This window comes from Mobula birostris, chromosome 15 (genome assembly GCF_030028105.1).
Source record: "Mobula birostris isolate sMobBir1 chromosome 15, sMobBir1.hap1, whole genome shotgun sequence".
Taxonomy (NCBI): Eukaryota; Metazoa; Chordata; class Chondrichthyes; order Myliobatiformes; family Myliobatidae; genus Mobula; species Mobula birostris.
Genome location: NC_092384.1, coordinates 67,846,551 through 67,864,737, shown reverse-complemented (window position 1 = coordinate 67,864,737; position 18,187 = coordinate 67,846,551). Strand labels below are relative to the sequence as shown.

The following is an 18,187-nucleotide window of genomic DNA, read 5'->3' as shown; positions in this document are numbered from 1 at the left end:
CAATGGGACTAGTCAGATTAATAACGTGGCGGCACAGTAGCGTAGAGGTTAGCACAACGCTTTGCAGTACCAATGACTTGGGTTCAATTCCTGCCGCTGCCTGTAAGGAGTTTGTCTGTTCTCCCTGTGACTGTGTGGGCTTCCAAAGACATACCAGTTAGTAGGTTAATTGGTCATTGTAAATTGTCCTGTGATTAGGTTAGGATTAAATAGGGGGATTGCTGGATAGTGTGGTTCGAAGGGCCTATTCGGCACTGTATCTCAATAAACAGACAGTTCAGCACAGACTAAATAGACCGAAGGGCCTGCTTCTGTGCTGTTGTGTTCTAAGACTCTATTTTATGATTAACTCTTTGCAGGATTATTAAGATTATTCCCACCTGCTCTCATTTATATTTTGTCTAATGAAACATTTTGAGACCTTTTCCTCTATTAAAAAGGCACTAAACAAAATCAATTGGCTGTTGAAGTGTTTGATAACAATAAAAAAATGCTGCACCACAGGGAGAAACAAAAAAAAATAGCTAACGACAAAGAAATATCCCTTAAGTCAGCTGCAGAAGACAGCTGGCATGGTGCATTAAGACCAGCAAAAAAGGCAAAATCCAAAACCTCCAAACTGTAGGCCAGAAAGCCAATTAAACACAAGAGGTTAACTTAGAGGCTGTCAGCCTCATGATAATATTTATAATGCCAATCTAACATCCAGAAGAACATTAGCTGGTCATTCCATGCCCCAAAAAAAACCTTGAATGGTCTGTTTATAATTGCGCTGGGCTCCAAGTTGAGATTTTTAAAAAATTGATTCTGACTAATTCTAATCCATGCATAGTTAAATGTCTTGAACTGCAGCCCCCATTAAATATTAAATTCAAGTTCAAAACACCAGAACCTTCAACTGTGAATGCTTATGGATATAGTCTTTTAGTTTACCCTTATTTTTCAATATTTGCACTTTGTAAAATGATTAAAAATATCTGCTACAGACTCTAGTACATATCTCAGGACAATGGCCAAGTGCCAAGAATGCACAACATTATAAAATGAATAACAATGGGTTAGTTACAGGACCTGAAAATACATCAGTTGTCACCTACTCATCTGTGATCCACAACTATCCCACTCAAGAATCCGTTTTGAATATTCTCAACAATATATCAAATGTTAAAGTAACCTTAACTCTGCCACGGATGATCTCCAGCCCGGCTGCGAAAGGATGATGGCTGGGCATGAGGCAACCAACCCCAACCTGTAAAAAGCCCAGAGCTATAGGAACATCAACAAAGGCTCCAAAGACGTCACCTGGGAGAGGAAGGATCTTCACCAAGATGTGTTACACCTGGGGACAGCTTGAGGGACGGGCCCAGGACGGGGGAATCAGGCAAACCGCTGTAAGCGGCCTATGCCCCAGGAGAGATGATGGGCTTAAGAAGAAGAAGAAGAAGATAGTAACCTTGATGGAAACAACATCTGGTGAAGGACAATATAAATAGTACTGATTTTACAGGACTGAGATTGTTATTGCTTCATCTGAAACTACCTTCAAGCATTAGATATATTTGGTAATATTATTTCTCAAAACCTATCCTCTGAAATGGTAGGTTATATATTCTAAAGTAACAAATCAGCTGAATTCAAGAACGCTTGCTTTCAATTTGAAGACTTTTTGCTAACTTTGCAAAATCTGCGGGAGACTCGGTATATTGCAGACTGAACTGCACCCCAGCCCTAAAGTCATCTTTCATGCATCATCATTATTTAAGGCACTGACTTATTCTCAGTAATACTAGCTTTACCCACGCAATACAAAGGGACTAATGCATTGCTTCTCAGAGAGGAAAAACATAGTGGCATGCATGGGAGTTGTGAAGAGGTTTTTTTTTTAACCGGGAATAAATCACGTTCAAGATGAAGTTGGCAAGGTGGTAAAACTGGCCAGGTCAAGAAGAAAAATTGGAGATAAACAAGGAATAACACAGAATTATCAGCCGGCTATTCTCTGCATGTCAATCCGGAACATTTGACCAAATAAGGGATGAGGAAGGGCTCAGTCATCATAAACAACCTGCTGTTAAAGCATCCAATATACACTTACCAATTAATAATTTCTACCAATTAAATGCGTCCATGTTTAAATAAAGATCAGGTTTATTTGTCACATGTACAGTACCGTGCAAATGTCTGGGCACATATAAACAGCAAGGGTGCCAAAGGCTTTTGCATAGTACTGTATTTATCAACTTGGAGCAGAGAGCGGGTTTGAAAACCTGGCGGAAGCAGAAGATATTGGGAATGGCAAGGGTGGAGCGCCGTGGGACGGGTGTGGGACAGGTGGCAGAAAAGGAGTGCCAATGCAGGCATTTACATGGGTTCAGCCACACCAAGACCTGAAACACCAGGCAAGGTCATTTGATTCCAAATAATTAGCTTATCGTTCATGGCAGAATGCCTCTCTAGTGCTTCCTGCTCCCTCCCCTCTCCCTTCCACCTTTCCCAAGCACGATTCCACTCTCCCTACCCCCTTCCCACTCTCAGTCTACAGAAGAGTCTCATATTAGAATTAGGTTTATCAGCAAAGATTCTAGATTCAAAGATTCAAAGTATATTTATCATAAAGGTCTGTTTGCAGTATATATCTCTGCGATTCATCTTCCCACAAACAGCCATGTGACAAAGAAAACCATGGAACCCATTCAGAGAAAAACATTCAACCTCCCCCCCAACTCACTATTCCCACGAAATTTGAGGGTTTTTTTGTGGCAGCAGTATAGTACAACTCATAAAATTATTACAGTACTCTGCAAAAGTCTTTGGCACCCGAGCGAGATATTAAATAGAAAGATACCATAAATAAATAAATAAATAAATAAAATACACCTTTTGAGTGAAGATGTGCTGGGAGCAGCCCACAAGTGTCTGCATGCTTTCGGCACCAATAGAGCATACAAGCATCTCACTAATTCCAACCCAAAGGAAACTCACACTGTCACAGGGAGAATGTACAAATTCCTTACAGATACCCACAAAATGCTGGAAGAACTCAGCAGGCTGGCCAGCATCTATGGAAAAGGCTGATAGGACTGGGTAGAAGACCATGGAAGAAAGAGAAGAGGAAGGAGCACCAGAGGGAGGTGATGGGCAGGTAAAGAGATAAGGTGAGAGAGGGAAATGGGAATGGGAATGGGAATGGGAATGGTGAAGAAGGTGTGAGGGAAGCAATTACTGAAAGTTTCAGAAATTGATGTTCGTGCCATCAGGTTGGAGGCTACCAAGACAGAATATAAGGTGTCGCTCCTCCAATCTGAGTGTGACCTCATCACAGCAGAAAAGGTGGGCATGGATTGACATGCCGGAATGGGAATGGGAAGTAGAATTGAAATGGGTGGCCACCGGGAGATACGGCTTTTTCCAGCAGACAGCTGTTCGGCGAAGTGGTCTCCCAATCTATGTCGGGTCTCACCAATATACAGGAGGCTGCACTGGGAGCACTGGATACAGTAGATGATCCCAACACACTCACAGGTGAAGGTTCACCTCACCTGGAGGGACTGGTTGGGCCCCTGAATGTTATTAAGGGAGGAGGTGTAGGGACAGGTATGGCACTTGTTCCACTTCTCTGTCATCTCCCTCTGGTGCTCCTCTCCCTTCCCATTCTTCCATGGGCTTCTACGTTCTCCTATCAAGATTCCCCCTTCTCTAGCCCTTTATCTTTTTTACTTTTACTAGCTTCCCAGCTGGTTACTTACCCTTCAACCTCTCCTCGTTCCACCTATCACCTACCACCTTGTACTTTTTCCTCCTCTTCCCCCCACCTTATTGCTCTAACTTTTCATCTTTTTTTGCAGTCCTGATGAAGGGTCTCAGCCTGAAATGTCAACTGTACTCTTTTCCATAGATGCTGCCTGACCTGCTGAGTTCCTCCAGCATTTTGTCTGTGTTGCTCGGATTTCCAGCATCTGCAGATTTTCTCATCCTTGTAAACAGCAGTGGGAATTGAACCCTGATCTTACAGCTGGTGCTGGAAAGCATTGCACGAAGTGCTACGCGACTGTGACGCCCCAGTAAGGTAAGTACATTAATTTATTTTCACAAGCATTTCTTCCACAGTTGAACGGGGCATGACTGCGCAAGTGCGAGTAAGTCGGACCATGAGGCAGTGGGAGTGTTTAAAAGCGAGAAGATTGTGCAGGTTGGTCATTTCTTCGGCACTTGAACGGGGCATGACTGCGTACGCACGTGTAAGTCGGACTGTGAGGCAGCAGGAGTGTTTAAAAGCAAGAAGATTAACGGAGCGGGCGACGGAGTAGAGGGAGACAGAGTAGGAAGGCTTTGGCTCCTGAGGCTTTGGCGAGCAGAGGCTGAGGACGTGCTTCACTCCAAGTGAGGTAAGGCCGGGTAAATTCCTTTAATAAATCTAATTACCTTAAGAGTAGGTAATGGAGGCAGCAGTTAGGGCAGTTGAGTGCTTCGTTTGCAGTATGTGGGAAGTCAGGGCGAGCACAATCGTCCCTGATGACTACACCTGTAAAGGGTGCATCCAGCTGCAGCTCCTGACAAACCAAGTTAGGGAACTGAAGCTGGAGCTGGATGAACTTCGGATCATTCGGGAGGCAGAGGCAGAAATAAATAGGAGTTACAGGGAGATAGTCACCCCTAAGAGTCAGGAGACAGGTAGCTGGGTGACTGTCAGGAGAGGGAAGGGGAACAGACAGAATGAGCAGAGCACCTCTGTGGCCGTTCCCACCAATAAGAAGTACATCATTTTGGATACTGTTGATGGGGACGACCCATCGGGGACAAGTTGCAGAGGTTGCATCTCTGGCACCGAGACTGGACCCTCAGTTCAGAAGGGAAGGAGGGAAAAGAGGAGAGCAGTAGTGATAGGGGATTCAATAGTTAAGGGGACAGATAAGAGGTTCTGTGGAAGGGATCGAGAATCTCGGATAGTCTGTTGTCTCCTTGGTGCCAAGGTCCGCAATATCTCGGATCGAGTTCTCGGTATTCTCAAGAGGGAGGGTGAGCAGCCGGATGTCGTGGTCCATGTAGGGCCCAATGATGTGGGTAGAGAGAGTGAGGAGGTCCTGAAAGGTGAGCTTAGGGAGTTAGGCGCCAAGTTAAAGGATAGGACCTCCAGAATAGCAATCTCAGGATTGCTACCAGTGCCACATGCAGGCGGGTTTAGAAATAGTAAGATAGCGCAGATCAACACATGGCTGAAGACATGGTGAAGGAGGGAGGGCTTCAGATTTATAGATAATTGGGCAGTTTTCCAGGGAAGGTGGGACCTGTTCCGGTGGGACGGTTCACATCTGAACTGGAGGGGGACAAATATTCTTGCAGGTCGGTTTGCTGGAGAGGCTCCAGTGGATTTAAACTAAATGCAAGGGGGGAGGTGAACCAGAGTGTAGGAACAGATGTAGGGAGGAAGGAAGAAAAAGAATATAGTAAAGTTGTTCGCACCATTAGTGATAAACAGAGAGTAAGAGGTGGAAAATTTCATAAATGCAATTATTTTAATGCTAGGAGCACTATAAGGAAGGTGAATGAGCTTAAAGCATGGACTGATACCTGGAAGTATGATGTGGTAGCTATTAGTGAAATATGGTTACAGGAGGGGTGTGATTATCAATTAAATATTCCTGGATTTAATTCCTTCAGGTGTGATAGAATCGGAGGGACAAGAGGGAGAGGTGTTGCATTGCTTGTCAGAGAAAATATTACAGCGGTGTTCTGGCAGGATGGATTAGAGGGTATTTGGGTGGAATTGAGGAATGGGAAAGGTGTAGTAACACTTATAGGGGTGTATTGTAGACCACCAAATGGGGAGTGAGAACTGGAGGAGCAAATTTGTAAGGAGATAGCAGATATTTGTAGTAAGCACAAGGTTGTGATTGTGGGAGATTTTAATTTTCCACACTTAGACTGGGAAGCCCATACTGTAAAAGGGCTGGATGGTTTGGAGTTTGTAAAATGTGTGCAGGATAGTCTTTTACAGCAATACATAGAGGTACCAACTAGAGAAGGGGCAGTGTTGGATCTCCTGTTAGGGAATGAGATAGGTTACGTGACGAAGGTTTGCATTGGGGAGCACTTCAGGTCCAGTGACCACAATGCCATTAGTTTCAATATAATTATGACCCAGGGTTGAGATTTTTGATTGGAGAAAGGCTAACTTTAGGGAGATGCGGAAGGATTTAGAAGGAGTGGATTGAGACAATTTGTTTTATGGGAAGGATGTAATAGAGAAATGGAGGTCATTTAAAGGTGAAATTTTGAGGGTACAGAATCTTTATGTTCCTGTTAGGTTGAAAGGAAAGGTTAAAAGTTTGAGAGAGCCATGGTTTTCAAGGGATATTGGAAACTTGGTTTGGAAAAACAGATATCTACAATAAATATAGACAGCATGGAGTAAACGATATGCTCAAGGAATATAAAGAATGTAAAAAGAATCGTAAGAAAGAAATTAGAAAAGCTAAAAGAAAATATGAGGTTGCTTTGGTAAGTAAGGTGAAAATAAATCCCAAGGGTTTCTACCGTTATATTGATAGCAAAAGGATAGTGAGGGATAAAATTGGTCCCTTAGAGAATCAGAGCGGACAGCTATGTGTGGAGCCAAAAGAGATGGGGGAGATTCTGAACAATTTCTTTTCTTCAGTATTCACTAAACAGAAGGATATTGAATTGTGTAAGGTAAGGAAAACAGGTAGGGAAGTTATGGAAACTATGATGACTAAAGAAGAGGAAGTACTGGCGCTTTTAAGGAATATAATAGTGGATAAGCCTCCGGGTCCCGACAGGATATTCCTTAGGACCTTGAGGGAAGTTAGTGTGGAAATAGCAGGGGCTCTGACAGAAATATTTCAAATGTCATTAGAAACGGGGATGGCGCCAGAGGATTGGTGTATTGCTCATGTTGTTCCATTGTTTAAAAAGGATTCTAAGAGTAAACCTAGCAATTATCGGCCTGTGAGTTTGATGTCAGTGGTGGGTAAATTGATGGAAAGTATTCTTAGAAATGGTATATATAATTATCTGGACAGACAGGGTCTGATTAGGAACAGTCAACATGGATTTGTGCGTGGAAGGTCATGTTTGACAAATCTTATTGAATTTTTTAAAGATGTTACTAGGAAAGTTGATGAGGGTAAAGCGGTGGATGTTGTCCATATGGCCTTTGACAAGGTTCCACACGGAAGGTTAGTTAGGAAGGTTCAATCGTTAGGTATTAATATTGAAGTAGTAAAATGGACTCAGCAGTGGCTGGATGCGAGACGCCAGAGAGTAGTGGTGCATAACTGTTTGTCAGATTGGAGGCCGATGACTAGTGGTGTGCCTCAGGGATCTGTACTGGGTCCAATGTTGTTTGTCATATACATTTATGATCTGGATGATGGGGTGGTAAATTGGATTCGTAAGTATGCAGATGATACTAAGATAGGTGGAGTTGTGGATAATGAAGTAGGTTTTCAAAGCTTGCAGAGATATTTAGGCCAATTAGAAGAGTGGGCTGAAAGATGGCAGATGGAGTTTAATGCTGATAAATGTGAGGTGCTACATTTTGGTAGGACTAATCAAAATAGGACATACATGGTAAATGGCAGGGCATTGAAGAATGTAGTAGAACAGAGGGATCTAGGAATAATGGTGCATAGTTCCCTGAAGATCTCATGTGGATAGGGTGGTGAAGAAAGATTTTGGTATGCTAGCCTTTATAAATCAGAGCATTGAGTATAGGAGTTGGGATGTAATGTTGAAATTGTACAAGGCATTGGTGAGGTCAAATTTGGAGTATTGTGTACCGTTCTGGTCACCGAATTATAGGAAAGATGTCAACAAAACAGAGAGAGTGCAGAGAAGATTTACTAGAATGCTACCTAGGTTTCATCACCTAAGTTACAGAGAAAGGTTGAACAAGTTGGGTCTTTATTCTTTGGAGTGTAGGAGGTTGAGGGGGGACTAGATAGAGGTATTAAAATTATGAGGGGGATAGATATTGATGTGGATAGGCTTTGCCCATTGAGAGTGGGGGAGATTCAAACAAGAGAACATGAGTTGAGAGTTAAAGGGCAGAAGTTTACGGGTAACATGAGGGGGAACTTCTTTACTCAGAGAGTGGTAGCTGTGTGGAATGAGCTTCCAGCAGACGTGGTTGAGGCAGGTTCGATGTTGTCATTTAAAGTTAAAATTGAACAGCTATATGGACAGGAAAGGAATGGAGGGTTATGGGCTGAGTGCAGGTCGGTGGGACTAGGTGAGAGTAAGCGTTCGGCATGGACTAGAAGGGCCGAGATGGCCTGTTTCCCTGCTGTAATTGTTATATATAGTTATATAGTTAAGTGTGGCTAGTACTGCTTAGGCAATGCAATTTGAAAAATCATAAACTATGTCGTAATTGTTTGTAACAGTAGCACCTAACTTTTTAAAACACTGAGCTAATGTCTAGAAGGCTGGCTGCTGAACATACTGGTGCTCCAGATTTAGATGATGCTAAGTTAAGATCAGACTCAACTTCACGGTATCGAATAGTCACACAATTAATAACCACAGGCTCACCCCAAACTGACCATGCTGAGCAATGAAATATGGCCGGTAGATGGAAAGAAAAGCAGAAAACAACACTTGGAAATACAGTAAGTGCATAAAAACTCTGGGAGAAATAAATAAGAAAGAAACACCTTTGAGCAGATTAATTAAAGAAATACCAATGGTGAGAATCCGGGAAGATATATATCACAATCTCAGTTGTCGTGACAACAAGCAGTAATAAATGAATATGCATCTGTATCAACATCATTTATTTATGGCAACACTAAGTCGTCGCTGGATATTAAACAGACATCAGGAAGATGGAATTTATTAACCCGGCATGACTTTCCAGGCAGGTTTCTGTAGCTTGGCTCATTGTGGCTTTATAGAAGCAAGATGCCAGTATCTTTCTCAGGAGCAGGGGTGCAGTGTACGTGAGACGTTTCTTCCAAGCGCATTAACAGCCACAGCTTTTTAAACCTTTTACAAGAATACCTCCCCAAATTGTTAACACTTCCAAGCTGCATACTTTTGTTGTAACCTTACATGAAACCGGGGCAATGTAGGCTCCGGAGTCAGCACCTTAACTATTTCTTTACCAGAAAAAAATGATGTATTTGCAGGATCCAAATGAAGCATAAGTGGGAAAGGGAGAGGTGCAGGACAGGCAGTGAATAAAAGCACCAAGGAAGTAGAAAGTGGCACTTAAAGAGGTTAACTTTGGAGATTTGGCCCGGTAGCATAGTGGTTAGCATGACGCTTTACAGCACCAGCAGACGTGGGTTAAATTCCCATTGCTGTCTGTAAGGAGTTTGTATGTTCTCTCTGTGACCGACTGTGTTTCCTCCAGGTGTTCCAGCTTCCTCCACATTCCAAAACGTATGTTAGACATTAATTGGTCACATGGCTACAATTTGACAGCACAGACTCGTTGGGCCGAAGGGGCTTGTTACTATGCTGTACCTTTAAAGAAAGTAAAAATTTTAAAAAATCAACCTTCTTTGCAACCTCTGATTCAGAGAATGAGAGTTCACCGAGTCAAGAAATTTTATGCCCTACTTCTATTCAAACAAGCAATCTGAGATGACCATTGACTGTCAGCAGGGTAAATGAAATCCTATCACTGAAATGGATAGATGGATAGAATGCTAATAATTAATTAACTAATGAGTATTTTCATTGGTAAAAGTTTTCTGTTGGTAAAGTCACACTCAGCCCATGCTTCCAATAAAGTTATTTACATTTTCTCGCTCTGACTAATAGAAAGTATTATTGAATTAATATTAATTCATTTCAACACATTATATAAGCTGAACTTCTGCACTCAGATTCAAATTCTGAAAAAAAAAATCTTAATTTGCACCATTCAAAATTACCATAAGACATAGGAGGAGAATTATGGTCATGGCTGATTTCTTATCCCTTTCAACCCCATTCTCCTGCCTTCTCCCTGTAACTTTTAACACCCCTGCTAATCAAGAAGCTATCAACTTCTGCTTTAAGTATACCTAAAGACTTGGCCAACATAGCTGTCTATGACAATGAATTTCACAGATTCACTACCCTCTGGCTAAAGAAATTTCTCATCATCTCTGTTCTATATGAATGTTCCTCTATACTGAGGCAATGCCCTCTGGTCCTAGACTCCCCCAGCATGGGATACATCCTCTCACATCCACTCTGTCTTGACCTGTTAACATTCGATAGGTTTCAATGTGATCTCCCCACCCATTCTTCTGAAGTCCAGTGAGTACAGGCCTAGAGTCATTAATGCTCCTCAAGCATTTATGCTTTCATTGTTGGAATCGTTACCAGGAGCCTCCTCTGGACTCCGTCCAATGCCAGCACATCTTGTCCTAGATAAGAGGCCCAAAACTGCTCACAATACTCCCAAGCAATGCCTGAGAAAACATATGATCTTCTCATTATCCCACAGATCCTTAGGGCTAGACTTTTGATCTGAGCTACCACACTGGGTCACCTCCTGCCGCCTGATATATCCAAACCTAAGGGGCAAATCTTCCGCAGAAAAGCAATGCCGGTGCTTTTGCTGGCATTTACTTCTGCAAGTGTGAGGAGGTTCAGGAATTCTACACATTCCCACTGCCTCTGACACTGGACTGCTGGTGGAGCAGGGCAACAGAGTACAGACTTACTATCATTTCTCAGTAGTCTGTGAAAATTACCTGCAGAACACGTGTCCCAAGTTAACCCTGAAACAGGACTCCATTTATTCCAATTACAAGGAAACAGTACATTTCTGGTCACTTACATTTTGTTGTTTAGTTGGTCTAATTTAAATATATTAATCTTACAAAGTTTCCAGTGTTTTTAAGTGTCTATGTTCCTTTAAAATACTTTTCAATAATGTTCAGTCTTTAACTTTTCAATAACATTCACTCTCAGGCTGAGCGTGTGGCCTTACTGGTTGTCAAGCATTCCTATGAGATTCCTGCTCAAGTCCACACTGGTCAGGTTTATGGGTAGCACTGAGGACCAAGATTCCACCTGAAGCTCTTCTCAAGAGCAGGCTGACCTCCACAGGTCTACACATTAATGTTTAAACCACATTAAAATTAGTAATATAATCCCGGGCAGCAGGCAAATCGGGCCAGAAGATCCCTGTCTGTGGAAAAGTGAGACAGAAAATGCTGGAGACACTTAGCAGGTCAGTATGTGTGTTTACTGGATGCCACGGTAGCATAACACTCAGGGCATTGGAATTTGGGGTTCAATTCCGGCATTCTCTTTAAGGAGTTTTTATGTTCTCCCCGTGACCACATGGGTTTCCTTCAGTGCTCCAGTTTCCTCCCACAGTCCAAAGACGTACTGGATCACAGGTTAATTGGTCACTGTAAATTGTCCTGTAATTAGGCTAGGGTTAAAAAGGTGGCCTGCTGGGTGGCACGTCTCATTAGGTAGAAAGGCCCGTTCCATGCTGTATTTCCAAATAAATAAATTCAGGTACTTACAGCTTTTTATTTTCATTCTAAAGTAAATCAGAAATTACATTTTCTGTATTCATTTTAGTTTCCTGGCATCTGTATTTTTCATTTCTTTTAATTAATGTGATTTGAGAAGTGTAGGAAGGTTGGGGGAGGGCAAGATCTTTCCTGGTAATGGTGCCTCCCTCCATCTCTCATGTATACTCACTCCATTCCCTCATTCATTTCCTCAGCAACAATACTTGTTGACTAAGAAAGATTACACAAAGATAGAAAGCAACTTTCCAGAAAGCTGCCAGTCGCCATGAAACCAAATCTTCAATTGTAACCTATAACTGCATGGGAGGATGGAAGAAACCAGAGATATATATATCTGCCTGTATATGCACACTACTATGTAAGCAACTTTCCAGTAAGGCAAGGGTACAGGTAAAATTCATGAAGGGCCAGGCTGAAATGCATGACAAAGGGATTTTTTTGTATGGTGAAAATAAAGTCCTTCAGTCCTGAAAGAATTAAAAGAAGCAGCTCTGCCTGTCTTTAGTCAACTGCTTTTGTCAATGTTATGAGTAGGGCTGATCTCTTGTCGAATTACTGATGTGCAAGTGTATCAAATGCAATGGTTCATCACTTCCAGAGATAAGTCCTGCCTATAAGGAGATCATGTGGGAGGGGGAGATGCTTCCACAGATTTTATTCCTAGAAATGACCAGACAATTGAGAACAAATTTCTATGAATTTGCATTCAAGAACTATAATTTCAGTAAAAACTCTGTCACGCTTTACCGAAACATGCGATAAAGATCAGGAAATAATCAAACTATTCAGAATAAAGACACCTTCCTCAGAAGTACAGACTGCTCTCAATTATTTTAGGTTTAACAAGAACTAATGTAATATATTATTTCTAAGCACCACCAATAATATTTAAGTACACCTTTAAATGTGCAAAATACACAATATATCAACATTCAAAGCCCACTAAAATGCAGCCTTTGAACACAAATAAATATAATATTGCACTGGTGTTTAGAATAAATGAAGACACTTTCTTCTGCAGGCTTTGTTTTTCCTTTCTGAAATTTAGTATTTCATACTGAAGATAAATAAATGTGGTTAATAAATATCCCCAAATATTTTATGCAAATTTAATTAGTTTGAGGTTGTATGTATGGAAAAGAAAAACAGCAGAACCAAAGGCAATTTTTCTTTTGAAAAGATTAATGTGATAAACCACATGGGCTATTTTGCCTCTGAAGAATTACGCCGGGTCGTTTTTCAACAATCAATACTGTAATCTGACTACCAAGGTTTTTATTTTTTATATATATGGAACATATTAGCTATTCTCTGGATTACCAGTAATGCCATAAAAAGCACATTCAATAACTCTGCTGCTATAAATATACAACACAAATACATTCAGTTTATGATTAGAGCATGTAACAAAATTTAAAAATAACTGCAATTAAAGGGAAACAAAGTGGATGGGAAGGGGAACGAAATAAATAGGAAAATGATTACACGCTTTTTACTGACATTATTGAGTGAGCACAAAGATAAACACAGAATAATTTTCCCAACAGAATCTTAGAACATCTTAAAAAGTCCACAATTATCTTTAAGATGAAAAAAAATTTATTGCATTCTTAACATTTCCAGCTACCTGTTTTCATTAGAAAAAACCTTATCAGTGTAGCTTCACAATTTACTTGTCACCTTAAAAGGTTGAATGATCACATCTTGATATTGCGTTCAGATCCCTTTTACACAATGCGCCCTGAATGTCCAATCAGAACGGAAGAAATACATTCTTATAATGAAACAGTCCGGGTCAGGACAAATATCAACTTCCAATCTACCCTTTCTCTTCAAACTCTGAGTGTCTGACTACAAAGGGAAGAGTTATTGACCCAAGCAGCATTACCAGCTAAATTAGAATCCGCAGAGATAAACTAAGACCCTTCAGTAATTGTCGTTTGCAGAGTTTGTAAATTCACCTTTCACATAACATCTGTCCCAAAGGATTCTACCTAAATAACTTACACCATTTGAATGTTCAATTGTATATTAAAATAGGAATGAACACTTAGAGGTCACTTTATTGGGTACCTCCTGTACCTCATGTCCATGGTCTTCTGCTGCTGTAGCCCATCCAGTTCTAAATTTCACATGTTGTACTTTCAGAGATGCTCTTCTGCACACTGCATGTTTATTTGAGTTACTGTCACTTTCCTGTCAGCTTGAACCTATCTGGCCATTCTCCTCTGACTTCTCTCATTAAAGAGGTAATTTCACCTACAAAACTGCCACTCACTGGATGTTTTTTTTCTGTTTTACACAGCATTCTCTGTAAACTTTAGAGATTGATGTGCGTGAAAATCCCAGGAGGTTAGCAGTTTCTGAGATACTCAAACCATCCTGTCTGGCACCAACAATCATTCCACAGGCAAAGTCACTTCCATCACATTTCTTCCCCAATGTGGTGTTTCGCCTGAACAACAAATTAACCTTTTGATAATCTCTGCATGCTTTCATTTATTGAGTTGTTGCCACATGATTGGCTAATTAGATATTTGCATTAACGAACACGTATATTGGCGTACCTGGTAAAGAGGACACTGAATGTAAATTCAAAACAAAAGGATGCCCATATTAATTATAACCTTTGGTTAAACAGATTTCTAAAATATTAACTTGGAACCAATAATCAATCCTTTATGATTATTTTCATTCGCACTTCCAATAACGAATAGCAAGAAAAACATTACGTGTGCACAAGATATAAATTGTGTCTTACCAAGTAATAAGAATAACAGTATGCTCTCAAAACACTGAAGACCATTTATATATGTAACTGAAACATAGAAATGATGGTATTGAACAGCCGATGGTAAATGTCAGTACAAGATTATATTTATAAAATGCAGTCACAGAGTTAAAATTTCCTCATGGCCCTTTAGTCACTGTGGAATTGAACACAGCTTGGTGCTGAGGCTGCAGTTAAAGATGAGTTAGATTTTCACTGCTTTTGTTTTCTGCAGATCATGGCCACTGAACATCTGTACAGGAATAACCAGCATCTGAATCTCAACTGCTATTTGGTGATATTTGATCAGAATCTTCCTTGTACAGAACTACAAAGAAGAAAAAAATTGGCTCAATTAAAGCTATCATAGCAATTCGACAACCGGTGAAAATGAACTTCCGACACAACCTTGTGTTTGTTTGGTCTCAGTGGGCTGGGGAAGGCTTTACAGTAAGTGCAGTCTGCACGCATGATGGGGTTACGACCTCCTTGTCCTTGTGTGAGAATGTTCTCTGCATTATCACTGGGATTTCAGTGAAGGGCACTGGTGGGTTTGAGGAAATTTTGGACATCACCCCGTGAAAAGTGGAGAAATTCCCAGCGGTAGATACAAATTGCATTTTGGCAAAATTGGGCCATGACCTGAGAATGCTAATTTGAGCTAGAGCGAAGTAGTTAAAGACTGCACATGTTTGCAATAATGGGAACAATGAGGTGATGAATTAAAAAGGCTACAGAGATTATCATAGACAACAAAAAGTGATAAACTTGTATTTAATTACATTAGTAACATTGAACACAGGACCCTAACTAGTGACTGGGGTGAAGAAATGACATGAATAAGGAGAGGATTTATTGTAAAGCTACGGCATAAAAGCAATCTCATTTAGCAGCTGGTATTAGTTTTATTAAACAGAGAAGGGTAACAAAGATACAATCAATATATCATGAAGGATTTCGAAAAAGAAAACAAAAACACAAGAACGTGCTGGAAATCCAAAGCAACACACACAAAATGCTGGAGAAACTCAGCAGGTCAGGCAGCATCTACGGAAATGAATAGATAGTCGATGTTTCAGGCCGAGATACTTCTTCAGGAAATAAAAAGCAGCCTCTTTTTCAGTAGTGTAAGAACTGCAAGAGAGAGGATGCAGATTTAAAATAATTGCTAAAACAAATGGGAGATGAGAAAAAATCTGCTATAATTTGAAATATACCATCTTTGAGGAGGGTCACAATTTAACAACAAATTGGAAATACTTTAAGGGCGAAAATAGTTGGCAATGGAAAAAGTAGCTAAGTGGGTCAATGCAGTGATGACTTCTCTATAATCTACAAGTCTGGCTGTCCCAGCCCTGAACATTCCAGTAGGCCAGTCTTCATGTCTCTCCGTGCTAGAAATTCCAAAGATTCAGATTCATCACCCTCGTCAGTTCAAATAAATGGATAACTGTTTATTCTGAAATGATGGCCCAAACATCTGAATTCCTCCAAATGAGTGAACATCCCATAGTCTCATTGCACCTCAGCTGTCCAGGTAATGTGTGTTAGGGGGAACCAAATAAGAGGGCTTAAAATTAAAAATAATGAATGGTCAGATGGAAGAAAGAATATACATTAAATTTAATATCTCAAAAGAAAGACATCGCAGATGCTGATAATCTAAAAATAACAGAAAATTCCTAAAGAAAGCTGCATCATTGGAAAGAATAAAAGAATGAACCTGGCAAATCATTGATCTTTAATTAGACTTGAACTGTTCCCCTATCCATAAATGCTGGCTTTCCTGCTGAGTATTTCCATCTATTTTTGTTTTATTTTAAATTTTAATAAGAGTAAGCTATTTCAGTACATCTGGTTCAGGGTCAAAAAGAATTTCAAATTGAGTATTCTATATAAGCAGTTTGAAATCAAAGCACAGAATATGTTTTTCTTTTAATGACTTACTGACTTAACGAGTGAAGTGAATGAACAGGGAGACAGTTCATGTCTCATTGCCACAACAACTGAAGGGGATTTGCAGGTTAAAGGTTTAAAGTGGCTTAATTTTGGTATGGTTTTGAGTGTCTTTTGAATTGATACAGAGACGGCATTTTATTCACGAACCAGAAGGATCTGCATCTGTTTTAAATAAGGAAGAAAAGCACCTTGCTGTTCAGGAGGAACTATGGGTAATTTGAAGAGTATCTGGTTCTAGTCAGTATTGGAACTGCAATGCCAGGCGGATCTTACCTCACAGAGTACAAACCAGAGCCTGTACATGCTCCACTGTTGGTGTTGTCACGTTATTATCTTCCTGCTACTGAGCCTTTCAGAACCGAAATATCACTGCAAAAAGATTTTTGCCTTTCCCCTATAACACATCTACCTCCATCCACTCTACCCATACACTTCCCATCCTGCACACTGCCTTTCACAAAAGCTCCCTTCTGGAAAGCACTTATAGGGCAACTAAAATTAAAAAAAACTTCATGCCATCTGAAAAATTCCTTTCTCAGGCAGTTAATCTGATCAATCACTATAGTCACACCCCATAATCTCGCCTATCTATCACCCCTGCCACTGCACTGTAAACACTTCAATATAATGCTGTTTACAATGTAAATACATGCTGGCATTTATGTATTTAACTATATTTATTCCATAAATATACTTTAAGCTCCAACTTTATTTTTATGTAATTCTTAATAATTGTTGAATTTTGTTGCGTTCTGTTGCATGCTGCACCCTGACCAACACAACACAGCAAAAGTCCTAATACATGTAAAATGTAAATGGTGAGTGAAGTTAATGCTTGGCCACATGAGCCTTCTAACAGAAACACAAGTTAAATAGTATTTAGACAGAAAAGGAGGCAAGACGATAAGACATAGGAGTAAAATTAGGCCATTTGGCCCATCTTGCCTGCTCTGCCATCAATCATGGCTAATTTACTATCTCTCTCAAACCCATTCTCCTGCTTTCTCCTCATAACTTTTGAAATTCTGACAAATCAAAAAACTATCAACCCCTACTTTCAATATATCCAATGCTTCCACAGCCATCTGCAACAATGAATTCTACAGATTCACCACCCTCTGGCTAGAGAAATTCCTCTTCATCCACCCAGCCAACACACTTTTCGTCCCTGTTCCCTCCGGGAGAAGGCTCAGGAGCTTGAAGACTCGTACGACCAGATTTGGGAACAGCTTCTTTCCAACTGTGATCAGACTGCTGAACGGATCCTGACCCGGATCTGGGCCGTACCCTCCAAATATCCGGACCTGCCTCTCGGTTTTTTTGCACTACCTTACTTTCCATTTTTCTATTTTCTATTTATGATTTATAATTTAATTTTTTATATTTACTAAGTTTTACTAATTTTTACTATTTTTAATATTTAATATTTGTAATCCAGGGAGCAGAAAGCGCAGAATCAAATATCGCTGTGATGATTGTACATTCTAGTATCAATTTGTTTGGCGACAATAAAGTATAAAGTAAGTATTAAAAGGATACTATCTAATCCAAGGCTGTGCCCTCTGGTCCTAGACTCACCCACTATTGGAAAAATTCCTCTCCACATCCACTCTATCTAGCCCTTTCAATATTCAATATGCTGCAATGAGAACCCTCTTCATTCTGTCACCTCCAGCAAGTACAGATTTAATTTCAGTTTGTAGTGTAGTAAGGTTTGAATATGAAGTCTTCTGATTAAAAGTAATTCAATATTTTAAACACTTTAGAAGTTTCACTATCAATGTATTTGATAGCTATAGTGGGTAACTCTTGCAGTATTTTTCTACAGTTAGGCGCCTTCACACTTCAGTTACATTACAACAAATTCCTGTTCTAATCAACCACCCTCTTGCTAACTGGAATACCTTATTTTATTTTAATTATTGAGATACAGTGCAAAATCGGCCCT

At 40.3% G+C, this 18,187-nt stretch overlaps 1 protein-coding gene across 4 annotated transcripts in view; it reads right to left on the bottom strand.

Moving 5' to 3' along the window:
• wwox (WW domain containing oxidoreductase) overlaps window positions 1-18,187 on the bottom strand; it is a 1,166,408-nt gene that overhangs the window by 391,236 nt on the left and 756,985 nt on the right. The window contains exon 10 of one of the 4 annotated variants that reach the window (XM_072279199.1): window positions 15,392-15,414. The exons of the other annotated variants lie outside the window; for them this stretch is intronic. Coding sequence (XP_072135300.1) covers window positions 15,400-15,414 — 15 coding nt within the window. The 3' untranslated portion in view covers window positions 15,392-15,399. Of the gene's footprint in view, window positions 1-15,391; window positions 15,415-18,187 lie in introns of those variants that run through there. 4 annotated transcript variants of the gene reach the window in all.